Genomic DNA, 15,949 nt, shown 5'->3' with positions numbered 1-15,949 from the left:
CCTCTATGGTTCCTCCAAAACAATAAGCTGGTAGATCCACGTTAGATCGCATCTCGAGTCTACTCGCCGTTGCCAAATTGAAAAATCGTCCAAAATCCTCATTAAAAATCTATATTTGGATACGTCCTCCAAAACCAATATACACACGTCTCATTTTAATATTTATGGCATATATAAGCTATCATTATTCAAATATGTTTTATAAAATTTCACGTGTCATGTTTCAGGCACGCCGTGGACAGCTAAGCCTCGCAGCCGTATATTTTGGGGTCCTTCAGCGTCAGACTGCTGCTTTCTCTGGACAGCATCTACGGCAATGGCGGATTACGATAACTACGATGACCGGGATCGGGCTTACGGGAGCTTCGGCGGAGGAAGAGGGTAAGAAACCCGCATCAGAGCAGCGGTAGAGCATGCTTGAGAGCGTATATGACAGGAGGAAGCGAGTCTGTGCGTGTGAGCGCAGTTCTGCGGGAGCTCGAGCGAGTGTAGGCCACGCAGCCCCGCTATGATGAATGGAGGCCGGGCACGAAACTCAGCCCACATGGGCTTCATGTCTCGCGACAGACTCCGCATTTCACTGTCCGTGGACGTTATGTGAAGCATTCCTGATCACTTATCTCTATTGAATATGATTATTGATATCATAATTGTATTGTTTTAGCAGTGCGACAGCGTGTTTTAGCACGATCTGCACTGGGCCTTGAAGAGGGGTCTGACTGACTCCCCTCTATATATATCATTCCCGGTTCGCACGGTACGTTGCTGTTTACGATGAGTATTATTCCTGAAAGATACCGTGGTACTTTCACCTTTTTGGACATGCACTATGGTTCTCTTCAAAATACTTTGGAGGATCATATAAATGCCATGAAAGTGACATGAATACAAACATGTGCATTCTGTTTTAGTTCCCGCTCACGTTGTTCTCGGATCAACAGCATAAGTCCATGTCCAGTATAATAAACACAGTTTATTGTGTTTTCCCTCCATCAGATCAACCTGATGACATGCAGATGTCTTTACTTTCATACGTGCACGCTGCCTTTCACAGACATGCGTGACATTTAACAGTTATTGAATATAGAAACAGAAAGCAAGTGCCTGTTTGATGTATGCAAACCTGTCAAAATGGGTTCTTTACCTTATGGTTTCATACATATATATATATATATAAGCCGCCTTCTGCTGACTGCCAGTTATTTAACACATCTTATTATTATTTCACATCTTACTGATGATGCATACTATATAATACAGGCAAGCAGATGCGGCCAGAATATGAAGGCAACATCCTAACTTGCACTCTAAACATTTTCCCATAGAAAGCCATTTTAATGAAAACTAGGTGTGTGAATCGTCACTGATCACATGATTCAATTCAATTACGATTATCAAGTCAACGATTCGATTGAATATCACGATGCGTTGCAATATTACCGGCTACGTTGTCGTCAATGAATACAAGCAGTATATATGAGTCAGATATATGAACTCCCTTCTTATTTTATCTGCTCCAAGAAAGTACACTTCCTGAATGTAGTCAAACAAAACTTAAGTCTGACTGGAGCCAGAACTAATAAACACTAATGCTAAAAATGAATGAAACTGTCAAGTTGTGACTTAAGTTACAACAATGCTCACACGCACGCTGTAAATGTTAAAAGAGTGGCTGTATTTTTTACTACTCGCTTTTGCGTTTCGCCTCCCTCCGCCATTTTATGCTAGTCGCGTATCCGTCGAATGATGTCATAGAAACATATGTAGGCTATAATCGGTTTTGGTCTATTATTGCATCGATACAGAATCGTCCACGTCCGTAGAAACGATTAATTTCAGCGCCCCTACTCCGTACAGACAAGCAGATGAACCCAGAATATGAACACAACGTGAAAAATTTAATGTGGAGCGTTTTCCCATTAAACGCGTAAATAAATAACGCTTATCGTGCTGTTTAGTGCATTGCTTTCATATTCTGGGCTCATCTGCTGGCTTGTATATAGTAGGCATCATCAGTAGGTTGTACTGAGTTTGATCTTTTAATATCACTGTCTTAGGCCCTGTTTACATCTGCTATTAATATCTGTTTTGGTCGATCGGATCGCAAGTAGACGAGGGAGACACGTTCCCGTTTACACCTGGTGTTTTAATCCGTCGCTTTTGTCCACTTCCAACAACATGAGCATCGTCTACACTCCGAAAGCAATCCGGTCAAATGCGTTTTCCGAAAGCAAATGCGTTTTTCCTGTATTTTGCGTCGTCTATTTGTTATTCGATCGACCAAAACACATCTTAAAGGCAGAGTAAGTGATTTGTTCCAGAAAGTTGAAAGTCTCTTCACATTCGGACCGAATGCAATGATACAACGTATGCGTTTCCTTACCTCCGCGCACCTGCATCATCAGCACGTTTCATGCTAGTTAGACAGATGTCAGTCGCCGAGTGCCGCAAACAAACAGCAGTCACCTTTTACAGTTCCCCTGAACCAAAACAACGAGCTAATGCTGCGTTCACACCATAACTACAGTAATTTAGAAGAGATGGAAACCTGTGGCGTTATATTTGGAGCGGTTCGTGACTCATTTCAATGGCAACACTATCAACGTCGAAATGAATCTGCAGCAGTCAGGTGGTACAGCTCAGTTGTTTATGTTCATTATTATTGTAATGTTATGTGTTAGTTTAACGCCATCCCTCGTCTTGTGACGCTTTGAAAACTGCTGTACACGTGTTTTGAAGGAGGCGTGGCTTTGGAGACTCTGAAGGGAAGGGGGAATCTCATGCTTTCAAAGCTAACTTGCTAATGCTAGCCGCTCCAAAATTTGCCTACCCTACCGTTAATACTAGATGCAAACTGGGCCTCAGTGCATTAAGACACTTAAAGTGTCTTAGACCATCAGTTCTATGGATGTTTTGCCCTCCTTCTGTTAATCAGCCAATTTTACGCTGCTATCATATGATCTCTACAAGCTTGATTTATTATCTGTCATAAGTATATGGGTCAGGCTACCATGGTATTTCCATCTGGCCACTGAGGCGTTGTACCACCACAGTACTGAAAGGTTTTAATGTCAAATGTGTTCTTGAGGTTGATGATGATGATGATTTCTGTGAGTACCCAGTAGCAGTAATCTATCATTAGCTGTGGACGGCACAGATCCGAAAACATCAGACGTGCTGGGCTAAGCTGGAGCGGAGAAGTCACACTATATGCTTGTTTCGGGCCTCGGCCTGACACCAGAGGAATGTCTCTGGCACGCTGGATCCCAGCAGAAGCTCACACAGATATGCTTCGCATGGAATAGAATCTACTGTTACTTACAGAAAGTAAATGAACATACTGTGAAGATGCATTTTGTTCAAAGCACTTTCCATCTGTCCAATAGCTGGTGCATTTTTCACTTTTTCTCACCAGTATGTGGGGCAAGCCAATATGACATTTGGCCATTTTGAGAGTATTGGCATCAGCTGGTAACCGTCCTCTGACTAACAGAAGTGTTAGTACACCCTCATGCCAGTTTCAAAATAAACAAAAGCCTTGTCAACAGATAATGCTCATTATGTTTCAATAATTCGTCGTTACAGCACTGTGATTACTCGAATACTTGTCACAAGTGTTGGTTTGATTTCCGCCATTTTCATTTGCTGCCATTGAAGACGACTTATGCTTTTTTCCAGCTTTCTTTAGTGCTGTAATGTTTGCTGTTTGAGCATGAAAAGGGTCTGGAAAGTTACAAGCACAAAGTCACTCCTGAGGGATTTCTTCTCTATATCAGTGTGACTGTGAACTGTGTCTGAACTCCCTGAAAACGCTCCCATTATAGTCCTTGAGTGTTCCTTGAGATCATAGTCTCCCAGGAACGAACGTCACAATATTCCTCATTTAAATAATTTTCACCCCAAGGAATGCTCAAAATAAAAGGGTGTGAGCACTGGTTAAGTTGCATTAGTAGTGTGTTGAAATTTTAAGAGGTGCGATGTTTCCAAAACAACAAGTTGGTAGCGCTTGAGCAATCACATCACGCTGTTCCAGCCGACCAATCAGAGCACGCGGTGCTTTTCGGAAGGAGGCGGGGCTTCATAGACACCGGAACTAAACAAACCAAAATCAAGACTTTGTAAACAGTCATTGCCACCTTTGAAGAGAATTTTGCTGATGTTGATTTATTTTGATTAGTAATGGCCTATAGTGACCTTATTATTGTAATTTAAATTCATCATGCATGCATCTAATATAAAGGTTAGAAAAATCTACACTTGCCAATGGAAAATCCGTTTTAAGGGGCAATATTGCTCCTTAATGGAAAATTTAGTTTCTGTCACTGATGTAAAGATATTTATCATATCGTTGAAAGTAATATGCCGTTGGAAACATTTCTACTTGTCAACTATTAAATGTGTATCCGAAGCAAGGTGTTTGCACCACAGATTAATGTGAGCTCACTTAATATAGCACACATGTCTGATTCAGACATCCAGGAGAAATGCAGGATGCTCCTCAGGGAAAACAACCCATCCACCACTGCAGTTCAGCTTGACTCATTCCTGTTCATGTGTATGTGAGGTTTTTTTTTGTCATGCATAATGCAGAATCATTGGATGAAGAAGAATCAACCGATGGTTCACATTTATAGATCAATAATTCAACCGTATTCCTGTTATTTCTAGAAAGATGTTGCCTAGTGTTGACCAAGTTGTTTTGCTTTTGGGCTGCAGACCCCGAGGTGGTGGCGGTGGCCAAGGCGGACCCCGAAAGCAGAAGGAACTTCCCTCAGAGCCTCCATACACAGCGTACGTCGGCAACCTGCCCTTCAACACAGTGCAAGGAGACATAGATGCCATTTTCAAAGACCTCTGCGTCAGGAGCGTCCGACTAGTCCGAGACAAAGAGACAGACAAGTTCAAAGGTGGGCTGATCCATGCGTCACAATGCATGTTTAATGTGGGACGTTGTTTGCTTACCACTCATACTTGGTTTTAGGAAAGCATTAAACGTTGCGCTGCAGACATTAATTATAGCTCAAGATGTGTGGCTAGTTTTATCTTGCTGTTGCTCAATGGGGAAGGATGTGGTTCAAGCACTGGCCGGGTCAAGGGTTTGAATCCCACATGCTGTTAAAACATATTTTAATGAAGCGAACATCGATTTGAATAAAAGCATAAATTGTTTTCTTGCTCCAGGTTTCTGTTATGTAGAGTTTGATGACTTGGAATCTCTAAAAGAGGCTTTGACGTATGATGGCGCTGTAAGTCACTTAATCACACTATTTATTCAGTTGTTCATCATCTAATGCAGACGTAATGAATGCACCGTTCAACAGTTTGAGGTCAGTGATCAGTGAAGCACCACTGGTGTAGAAACATTGTAGAAATGTGAATACAGCTTTGGTGAGCATAAGAAATCAAATCTGTCCCCCCTAAAAACTTAAAACCGACCCCAAACTTTTGAACGGTGCGGTGCTGTTTGATATATCGTGTGTTCCTGATTGTTCTTTTACAGCTACTAGGCGACCGATCTTTGAGGGTGGATATCGCTGAGGGCCGAAAGCAAGAACGCGGCGCCGGAGGCTTCGGCTTCCGGAAAGACGACAGAGGAGGAGGTACTGTGTGTGTGTGTGTGTGTGTGTGTGTCGAATACTGCTGTCATTCATTAGCACAGTCTTTTATCTTATTCTTCTGTTAGTGCTGTTTACTCACATTGTCGCATGATTTTCTGTTGATATTTGTTGCAAGTTGTTTTTCGTTTTAAATGCTGAAGTGTTCTGAGTCTCAGAAAAATGAGCAATGCTAGTGCTGGGTGCTCTGGTTTTATTTACAGTAGGATTGTCAGTCGGAAGAGTTCCTGTCACACTCTGTATAGATTGTATAAATGTGACAAAACCAGTCACTTGGGTCAATTTTTTTTAATTGAGATGTATACATCTTCTGAAAGCTGAATAAATAAGCTTTCCATAGATGTATGGTTTGTTCGGACAGGACGATATTTAGCTGTGATGCAACTATTTGGAAATCTGGAATCTGAGGGTGCAAAAAAAATAGAAATATTGAGAATCTCCTTTAAAGTTGTGCATTTATGTTCGCGATTGTGCCGCATTCACTCACAAAAATAAATGTTTTATATTTTTACTATAGGAAATTTACAAAATATCTTCATGGAACATGATCGTTACTTAATATCCTAATGATTTTTGGCATAAAAGAAAAATCTATAATTTTGACCCATACAATGTATTGTTGGCTAATGCCACAAATATACCCGTGCGACATGTGACTGGTTTTGTGATCCAGGGTCACAAATGGTGTTTTTCATTCAAATATAATGATAAATTGCATTACCCAGTCTTTTAAAACATTTATTAGAGATAGTTGGCATGAAATGGCTTTTCACACTATGGACCCTTTTGACGCGTTTCCTCAGTTACTAACATCGTAAATCTTGCAAACTTTTATTAATATATAATTTCATAACTCAATCTTTTAATGAAAATATACAGATTTTTTTTCTGCTGACAAATGCAACTCCATTTTTGCCTTGAAGAAATCCTCAAATGGCATTAAGAAGCTATATTACTACTTCTCACATGTAGCAGACTTAAATCCTGCCCCTCCACAATCGACTGCAAACTCTCCTTCACTCCTCTTCTGTTGTAATGACGGTCCTCATAATGCTATTATAATGCAATATTTTGATTAAACTTTACCTCATGTAAACAATACTTTGATCAAACGAATGCAGTTAAGCTCATAATCGTATCAACCATAAGTGCAATAAACAGGGGTGTGACACCTTGATCACGTTATTACTGCTCTGACCAAAGTGCACGTGTGGTCAGACGTATACGAATGACGTGTTCACACAACTTTGTGAATGAACTCGGTGACGTTATTCTGCGTAGGCAACCCCAGTTACCCAGAATAATATCCAATACGTCCAAAGAAATGTTTTGTAGATTAGTTAAGTAGATTAAAACAGTGGCCAGTAACACCTACTGTTAAAAATAACCACACTAATAATAAACAAATAATCAGAATAATACAAATTGCTTGTAAACAGAAGTTTTGCTCGGGTCATGTGAACATCCTACTGCGATTAAGTCCTTATTCTCGTTAATGTAAAAAATCGCATTATTGGTGATGCAAATCATAACATAGTTACTCTACGGTTGCTAAAAAACTGACCTAGAATTGATTTGATGGCATGTGCATATGTTTACAATGTGCATGGCTCATTTGATTTATGTATCTAGCTGGTTTTAGCAATTTAATTGCTAATTTAATAGTAGGAACTAAGTTAATATAAAGGAATTTGATATTGTGACGTGCCGCGTCCATGGTTTAGGCCCAACCACCAATGCTCAATAATGCTTTGTGTCTGCTTTTAGTATTTTAATACTGCTTTTGTTTTATTGTATATTGCTGCAAAACCTCACTGCTCATACTACACGAACAGAGCATTTCTCTAGCTGGGCTTCTCACATTCATTGTTCATTTCATCTTTAGATCTTTTTGTTCTCTTCTGTTTTTCACCCCTCAATAGAAAAAAAACCCTTTCTAGCTCCTTTTCCTTCCCCTCTAACAAACGGAGGGCTTTCTGATAGGCCGGCTGGTGTCTTCCTGTGCGCAGTCTTGGCTGATGATCTGATTGGTTCAGTAGACGCGTTATCTGGGTGGGCCTCTCTTTCACCCTGATCTCGCTTTTGAATTGTTGCCCCTATTAAACAGCCCCCCCCCCCCTGTCCCTTACAGGCCGTGGTGGCTCACGTGGGGGCCGAGGAGGGGGACGTGACCCCAGGGACGACTACGACCAGTCTGGAGGAGGTGCGGAGAGTGAAATGGGCAAGAATTCGATCCTTTTGGGCTTTGGCTCTACATTCAAATTTGTTTGTTTTTAGCAGGAATCTGAGGACACATCTGTTGTAATGCTAGATGATTCAGAAGTGCTCCTCTTTTGTGAAAATGAACTTAAAACATGTTGACGAATAAATATACTCAACGAACGCCTAGTAAGCGAGCGAGCGTGAGGAACATTATGCCTTAGTTTTAAGAGTGACGTTTTACGACAAGATTTTGGACAGTGTATAACAATAATTATTATTATTGTGACATTTTCATTACAATTAAGCACTGTAATGTGAGTGCAGTAATGAATATGTCTGGGCACTTTATTATTATTTAACAGCGTTAATAAAATCGGCATACATTCAGTACAACGTGTACATTTGATTTATTATGTACTGTGATTATTTTTGTGACTTTCACCCTATTTCAGAAAACATGGTTCACTTTCTTTTACAAATTGAGGGAGTCAAAATGAACACAAACCTCAGTGAAAATAACCCAGAATGTTTCCCAGAAGTAAATGTAACTGAGCCACAGGACTTGCATTATCGGCAGGGTACTTGGTATTGTTTGTTTGTGTTTTTGTTAATGGCTTTTTCATAGTTAATTTCAAGTTGTTTTTTTGTACATTGATCTCAGGGACTCCATCTCATTGCCATCAGTCATGTTGTCAGCGGAGTCAGATGTCCTCCCTAATTGAAGTTGTCTATAAATACTGATCTGGGATCAGGCTTCTCACAAGTTTTAACTTCTTGCCCAGAGCCTTTCCTGGATCAGTATTTTGGCACAGCTTTGCAGTGGATTGGGAGAGTGATGCACCAGTTACTCATGCATTTCCTTTCCGCTTCCTTTTCCCCACAGGATTTCGAGATGATGACTTCATGGGCGGGAGGAGTCGAGGAGGCGGGCGCCCGGCGGACAGAAGGGGGGGTGGAGGCATGGGACGCTTCAGAGAGGGGGGCGGACCTCCTCCTCGCGGAGGCTCGACAGACTTCAGAGAACCTTCTGATGGTCTCGCAGATTTATTCATTCTCATGAGAGCGGATACCCTTATATGTGTGCTTTAAAGTCAACATGAAATCAATATGTACCCCATTTACTCCATGTTAAAGGTCCCATATTGTACACCTTTCTGAAGTTTTATTTTAGGTTTTGATGTCCTGAAGAATATATATTTGCGGTAGAAGTACCAAAAAACATCCCAATATATTTTTATAGCTCCTTTCTCAGGAGCTCTGCTAAGAACAGGTCGATTTTGGCCTGTCTGATTAATATTCATGAGCCTCTCTTCTGATTGGCCTGTTTTCTGAGTGACGCACGGCCAGGCCAACCACAGGTAACTAGGGTCATGTATGCTGTAGTCTGCTGTGGCTTGGTGATGCTCACACAAGTAAGGTAAATTAAACACCTGTAATGATGGACATTGCTGAGGGGAAAGTTTTCCGGCCTTATATGTTCGAGCCGGACTCAGATCTCGAATCGGCGACGACGGGAGACAAACAACCACTTCCTTACTTTCGGCATTATTGTAAGAGTATTATAATTACCATTACACCAATGCTGCACGCAGATATAACGCTAACGCTAATTTAAACTGTCTGTAAACAGACTCAAATTCGATTTAAATCTCTTAAATATGTACGTTAATAGCTAGTTATAGGCTACACTGATTTTAAAACTCTTAACTGCTTTATAATATGTAACATTATCAGACAGACACCGCATGCAGTAAGCTATAACTATTGCTTTCCTACTAATGCAGTTAGAAGTTAAAGTTGATGTGCTACAATTTATTTTACAATGTTACGTTTTTCTGTAAAAGGTGTACTTGTGGTAAATGTGCAAGGATGCCCACAGAACATGTGCTGCAACTGACGCCCAGGGTAAACTTGTAAAACGATGAACTGTAGGGACTGCAGCATCTTTGAGGAGTAGCTTCTTTGAAAAACCGGCATTGAACTGTGTCTGATTGACGAAGCGGTCACTTGTGAACCGTGCAGAACAGACGGTTAAGGTCGAACTAATGGCTGTGGCGTTGCTGAAGAAATAAACATTAGCCACTGTTCTCTTCTATTAATGTTGTTCGGAAGCCTGTGCAATGATGTGGTTTCCTGATGGTGGTTCTGACATCACATTTATATGGAGGTCACAACTACTTCATGCAGGCTGTGTGCATTGGTCTGTGGATTGACTGTTGTGAAACTTGTATGGTAGTTTCATAGCCCCTAGACCTCGAAAAAGACAGGAAATTTCACTTTTGACAATATGGGACCTTTAAGACTTTTAGCAAAATGTAGTAACTTGCTCTGATTTGCAGCATTTTACACCAATGTAAGCCAATTTATTATTAATATAAATAACTAATGTTACTTAGACACACAATATACCGTATCAAATGTATAATATGTAATTGTTTTAATATTTATTAACTTTGACATCTAATCTTCACTTAAATTTAATCCGTTAAACTAAATCTTTGTTTAAATTAAATCATCTAAATTTGGAGATTTGAATTAGTTTTTTTTTTTTTTACCAAGGCAATATAGTATAAAATGTATTGATGTAACGTTACAATAAGGTTTCATTGGAGCATTATGAGCTATGAGCAGTAATTTTGTTACAGTATTTATTCATTTTCGCTAATGTTAGTTAATGAAAATACACTTGTTCTTTGTTCATGTTAGTTCACAGGGCATAAACTTACGTTAACAAATACAATGTTTGATTTTAATAATGTGTTAGTAAATGTTTAAATTACATGAACTAATATTAATAAATGCAGTAGATGTATTGTTTATTCTTAGTTTAACTAATGAAACATTATTGTAAAGTGTTACCAATTAAATTAGCCATTTATCAGTTATTGAAAATATCAGGAATCAGAATTTTAATATTTCTTAACATCCATAATGTTAACCAATCGTAATGAAAAAATTGATTTTTAGAGAAGCTGGATTATATCCTAAAATAATGCTATTGTTTTAGGATATTATGCAGCTTTTCTAAAATCTTTCATCATTCAATACATTTTTTATTTAAAGCCAAATAATCTTAATGCAAAGGAAAGGTTATATTTCCCAGCAAGTTCAGGCTCAAATAAAAATGGCCTCTTTCATCCACTGTACAATTGACTCCACAAACTCATTCAGATCGTCCATCATTCTGGCATGGAATACCTACTTTTAATGATGAATTCCCACTGAATCAAATCAAGTTCAGCCCTACTCCCCTTTAATATACTGTCCATTAAAATCTTTCTGCAGAAGTAAAATGGGTTGCAGATACCATTTCATGTTGATCTCAAGTTAAGTTATTGACACTACATACATTACTCAACAACAACATCTTAATGTCTCAATTATGTTGTTTTTTTTTCCACAGAGGAAAGAGCGCAGAGACCAAAGCTACAGCTGAAGCCGCGTACAGTGGCAGGTCCCCTTAACCAAGTGGCCAACCCCAACTCGGCCATCTTTGGGGGTGCCAAACCCCGGGAGGAGGTAATTCCCAAAGACAAACACTAAGAGACTGCAGCCTCCCTCACCGCTCCAAAAGGAAGGAAGGAAGGAAAGGAGGGAGGGATATTCGGGGAGGGAAGGGCGAGGTACAGGGACAACGACGACAGAAAAAAAAAAAAACGTATCATGCCAACGGGAATGCGATAAGGCCTCTACCATTCCCACCTGTTAGAGATGAACGGAGTCCCTACTTCTGAATTCAGATCGTGCGACTATATATTTATTCAACGGAAACAAATACACGAAACCACGCCTACATCGATCGATCGTCATGACACCTGCGCACACCAACGAGCAGCTCGTGAATGCATGGCAAAACAATGGTTTTATGTCCACCTTTGCTTCCCTGTAATTAGTGCCTGCTCTGTTACTGTAGTTTTCGTCGGGGGGAAAAGTTCTTTCACATCCTTGGTGAGATCCGAACGTTGTTTTTTTTTCTCCTAAATGGAATGGAAACTGGTTTTAAATGTTTCTTTTTTGGCTTGTTTTATAGACGTAGACTAAACTACACACGCCGAGCCCTTTTATTGTGCGAATAACGACGCCGTTTTGGTTTGTGCGCTTTTATTGCGGGGCAGCTAGCTAACGTTTCCATGGATGGCGTTCAGTTTATATTAGCGTTCGCGAAAAGCAGTATTAGGTTTGTTGGATTGAACTACCATTGTTTTGTTTGGATTTTTACTGGACTGCACCTTTGAAGTTTTTGTTTGTTTGTTTGTTTGTTTGTTTTTGATGTGATTTCAAAAAAACGGCACGAGCTCCTTCGCGATTTCAGACGACTTTTCCGAAAACGCGCACGCAAACCTTCGACCGCACACTGGAATGTACATGTGGTGCTTCTCCTCTTCCCTAGTCCTTATCGTGTCTGTAAATTGGCGTGTCAAAGCACAACGTAGTCCAGTTGTACAGTCGGTGTTCGGTTTCGGAGCCGTGCTTCTTACGATGTTAATCGGTAGATCTACTCAAGTTCGACCCACCGCGCGCGATCTTCCTGTTAGTGTTTGAACTGATTCTAATAATTGCTTTGTCCAAAATGTTCATATGCAAATGTCAACTTTTCACCATCTCCTACAATGGACCCTGTGTAACCACTCTGTTCTTGTTTTGTTTTATGTTTCCGTTCTCTTAAGAATTAATATCTGTGTCAGTGTGGCTGCATTATTCCGGAAGGCTATACTGGATTCTACTGGCTTTGATCACCATAAAATCTTTCAAAGACTTCTCCCAGTGACGCGCAGGCAGGGGCACGAGGTGCTGGTCTCCTCTCGAATCCAAACAAGCCCTCATCCGATTGGCTTAAAAAGCATGTGGAGGTGGGGGCTCTAGAAAGAGGGCGGGGCATATTCTTAACTCCGCCTCTGCCTGTCCTCGCTGACTCCTCCCACACGCCTCAAAGAACCCAAACTTGGAGGACAACATCTCCCGGTTGATTTCCATTGTGTTTAAGGACTTCAAAATATCTCTTTCCCTCTCCAAAGTATCTTTGTGTTCCGAATTTGTAGACACGCGGACGTAATTGCAGCCGTGTGCTTTTTATATTTTGCTCTTTAAATTTCTTTACTGTATTTGAAAATTAAAACGTTGAGCTTGATTCTTAATTAAACCATTTCACAGTGAAGAGCTTTTTTTGAATCTGTTTGAATTCTTGCGTTGTCTTTACGAAAGATTTTCCGAACCTGACCAAATCTGGCTCATCCAGAGCTTTCAGGAACAATGTGCCACATGTATTTCATTCACTTAGAAGAGCAACATGCATGCATGATAGGTTTGGTTGGTGACACATGGGTCTACAGCGACATCCACAGCTTGACGGCAAATGTATTTCTTTCCAGGACAAAAAAAAAAAAAAGTAGAAACTATAACACCGTCAGTACTGCCTTTCCATATGAAGCGTATTGAACAAAATTGAACTGCTCGCACATTTCCAGACACGCCGGTGACGCCGGCCGCTGTACTTTCATCTCCTAGTGGATCGAGTGTAGAGTCCTCATGGGAAATCCATGTCGCAACCCTTCTCTTCGCATTTTACTGGATTATGAGGAAGGTCAAAATTGTCTTCTTACTGTACTATAGAGGTCGGCTGTTTTTATTCTCTTGTTTTTCTTTTCATTTTCCTACACTGTTTATGGCAATAAATTGTATCATCTTACAGTGTTTGAAATGAATGTTTTGACATAGGATAATGGGATGAATTTATGCTGTGTCCTGTGAAGCTATATGGTGTTTGAGTCATTTAAAGAAAAAAAAAAAAAAAAAATTATTTTACCAAAATTTCACCTGGTAGTAGTTGGTTTATCACAGCAGCTTCAAGTTTTGGGAATTGTGTCGTATGCTTCAAGAACAAGGTAACTTGTCCATACGAGACACACAAGTCTTATCTTCGTTGGGTCAGGAATGGTCTATACACTGAGTCGAACACAGGAAGTCTTTATTTTCAACATAGGAGACACGTGATGAGTGATTGTTTTGCATATGTAAAGAATAAAAGATTTGAAGAGGAGACTATGGGTTTGGGGTGTCAAGTGATATAAATACAAAGAAATATGGGGAAAAACAATGCTCTTTGTTGGGTGATTCTCACTTTAGAAATGTCTTATATTTCACTATTAAGAAAAAAAAATCCTAAAAAAGTTGAGGTTAGTTGTAGGACCATGGCGATTTATTTATTTTTTAAATTAGTACTTGAATGATAGTGCCATATTTAGGCTAATTTTTGACAGGAGTGAAAACAACTGAGGGCAATGGATCATACTCTACATGCGAATTGTTCAGCTGACAAAACACATTTCCAAAAATACTCTCAATAGTCAAACAAAACATAAAACTGTGTGAAAGGTGAGATTTGAAAATGACGTGATTTAGTACCGTTCGTAGCGTCACAGCCGAGTACAATCCAATATGGCGTCTGCCCTGACTCTAGACCAAATTCACCGCAGCGCCATCTTTGATTTTAACGGGAATGAAATCGAGGCTGTGTGGGAGACAGGCATCTCTTCAGTGGGTTGTACTGTTATTTAATGTGTTTGTTGTATTGTTTTGCTGACGAGACACTGCAAAAATATATTTCCGAGAAATTTCAGTGGACAATTACCCCAGACAACATGTGCTGTGGAAAAGTGATAAACAATGTGATTAGGTGATTTAAGCCTGCTTTTTACAACATCGATACAGAAAAACGGCAAGTTTATATCCCTCACAGCCTCACTTGCATACCTGCCATGGCGCTGCTCTTGTCTATTACTGAATTGTGAAAATTTATTTAATACAATTTTACATAATTTAAAATGCTACCTAGATGTGAAAATATTTGTATTTGAAATAATATGACTGGTTTTAATAAAAAATTTTTTTTTTTTTATTTACACAATGATAGTCATGAAAATAATGTTCTGATTATCTCTAATGAGTTCTGCAGAATACAATTTCTACTTAAAAAAAAAAAAAAAAAAAAAAAAAGATTTGGGGCTACAATGACCTGGACAAGATTGATTGTTGGATATGCTTTTCTTTACCTGTACAGTGAGTGAAGATAATACTTCTAATATATCAATTTTGACAAATATCTGGATCACACAACCCTTGAGAAAACTGTTTTGTTGTAAATTATTTGTCCAGATTATAAAATGTGTATCGAAGAAAATGCACATTATTTTTGTATGTGTGGTGATTCATGGAGTCGCATATAGGCTTTAGGTTACATAATCGGTAATAGGCCTACTTAAAGTTTAGGAGTAAACGAGGGTCCTCCAGTCAATCTTCCATACAGTTTTCACTTCCATTCAACATTATGCACTTTCTATTTGATTTCAGCAGAGGCCGCTGCCTTCTACCTAATTTAGCTCAGATCGTATGAAATGAACAATCTCTACAGTGAGTTCGGTGTTGTATTTAAGATATCATTAAGGATAGACTTTCAGAAATATACTCTGGTCATTCTCAAACACTTCAACGTTTATAATCATAAGTTGATTATTTAAAAAGTTGATTGTTTGCTAATAGCCTACACCCAGATAGCACACGACTATTGCATAAGTTGTGCTTTTATATCACTTCCTGGCTAACTGTTAGGAATATCAAAAATGACTAATCATATGGGACTAATCAAGATGGAAAGTATTATTTATTAGTATAAGTGAGAAATTAAGGAGCAGATTAATTAAATAAGAATGTATGACGTCCATTCTTTTAAATGTACATCTAATTTTAAGACATTTAAGGTAGAGCCAATTGGTTAGGTACAAAGTTGAAAATTAAACTGATATTAAAGTTTTCCAGGTATAAATGATTGTCCTGGTCCAGAGACGGGGTCATGTGATACATGTTATTTTTCTCAGCGCTGGCCAGAATGGACCAATCACAGCCATTTGCGGTTAACCGGTTTTTGAGAGTTAGGTAGTATTTCCAATTGTTGGTCAGGTACCAATTCGTTGAATAATATATTATTTAATGTATTAGTTTTAGTGTTGGAATATCTCAAATAAAGAAAAAAAATGAATTCGGTTTTTGAAACGGCAGGTGCTCCCTAGAGAAAGCATCACAGATTATTATTTAATTTTTTTACAGAGAATTCACAACAACAAAAATCCTATTAAACC

At 39.3% G+C, this 15,949-nt stretch overlaps 1 protein-coding gene across 3 annotated transcripts; it reads left to right on the top strand.

Moving 5' to 3' along the window:
• Positions 1-235: 235 nt before the first annotated feature.
• On the top strand, positions 236-13,503 carry eif4h (eukaryotic translation initiation factor 4h). Of its 3 annotated transcripts, none has more exons than XM_084419549.1 (8): positions 236-381; positions 4,717-4,907; positions 5,182-5,246; positions 5,501-5,600; positions 7,747-7,836; positions 8,701-8,850; positions 11,221-11,336; positions 12,485-13,503. In XM_084419549.1, exons 1-8 carry the CDS (start codon positions 317-319, stop codon positions 12,488-12,490), a joined length of 783 nt encoding a protein of 260 aa, XP_084275675.1. In that variant the 5' UTR covers positions 236-316; the 3' UTR covers positions 12,491-13,503. The 3 variants fall into 3 exon arrangements, with proteins under 3 accessions (XP_084275675.1, XP_084275677.1, XP_084275676.1); XM_084419551.1 differs by having other exon boundaries at positions 273-381; positions 7,747-7,818; XM_084419550.1 differs by lacking the exon at positions 12,485-13,503 and having other exon boundaries at positions 273-381; positions 7,747-7,818; positions 11,221-11,489.
• Positions 13,504-15,949: the final 2,446 nt, after the last annotated feature.

Source organism: Rutilus rutilus (assembly GCF_951802725.1).
Source record: "Rutilus rutilus genome assembly, chromosome: 9".
NCBI lineage: Eukaryota > Metazoa > Chordata > Actinopteri > Cypriniformes > Leuciscidae > Rutilus > Rutilus rutilus.
Note: the sequence above shows the minus strand (reverse complement) of the source record. Positions and strands in the feature narration are given on the sequence as shown.

Coding starts and splice junctions, on each gene's coding strand:
- eif4h (XM_084419549.1), top strand. CDS start 317: ATGGCGGATTACGATAACTACGATGACCGGGATCGGGCTTACGGGAGC. Junction 382..4,716: donor AGCTTCGGCGGAGGAAGAGG/GTAAGAAACCCG, acceptor TTTGGGCTGCAG/ACCCCGAGGTGGTGGCGGTG. Junction 4,908..5,181: donor AGAGACAGACAAGTTCAAAG/GTGGGCTGATCC, acceptor TTCTTGCTCCAG/GTTTCTGTTATGTAGAGTTT.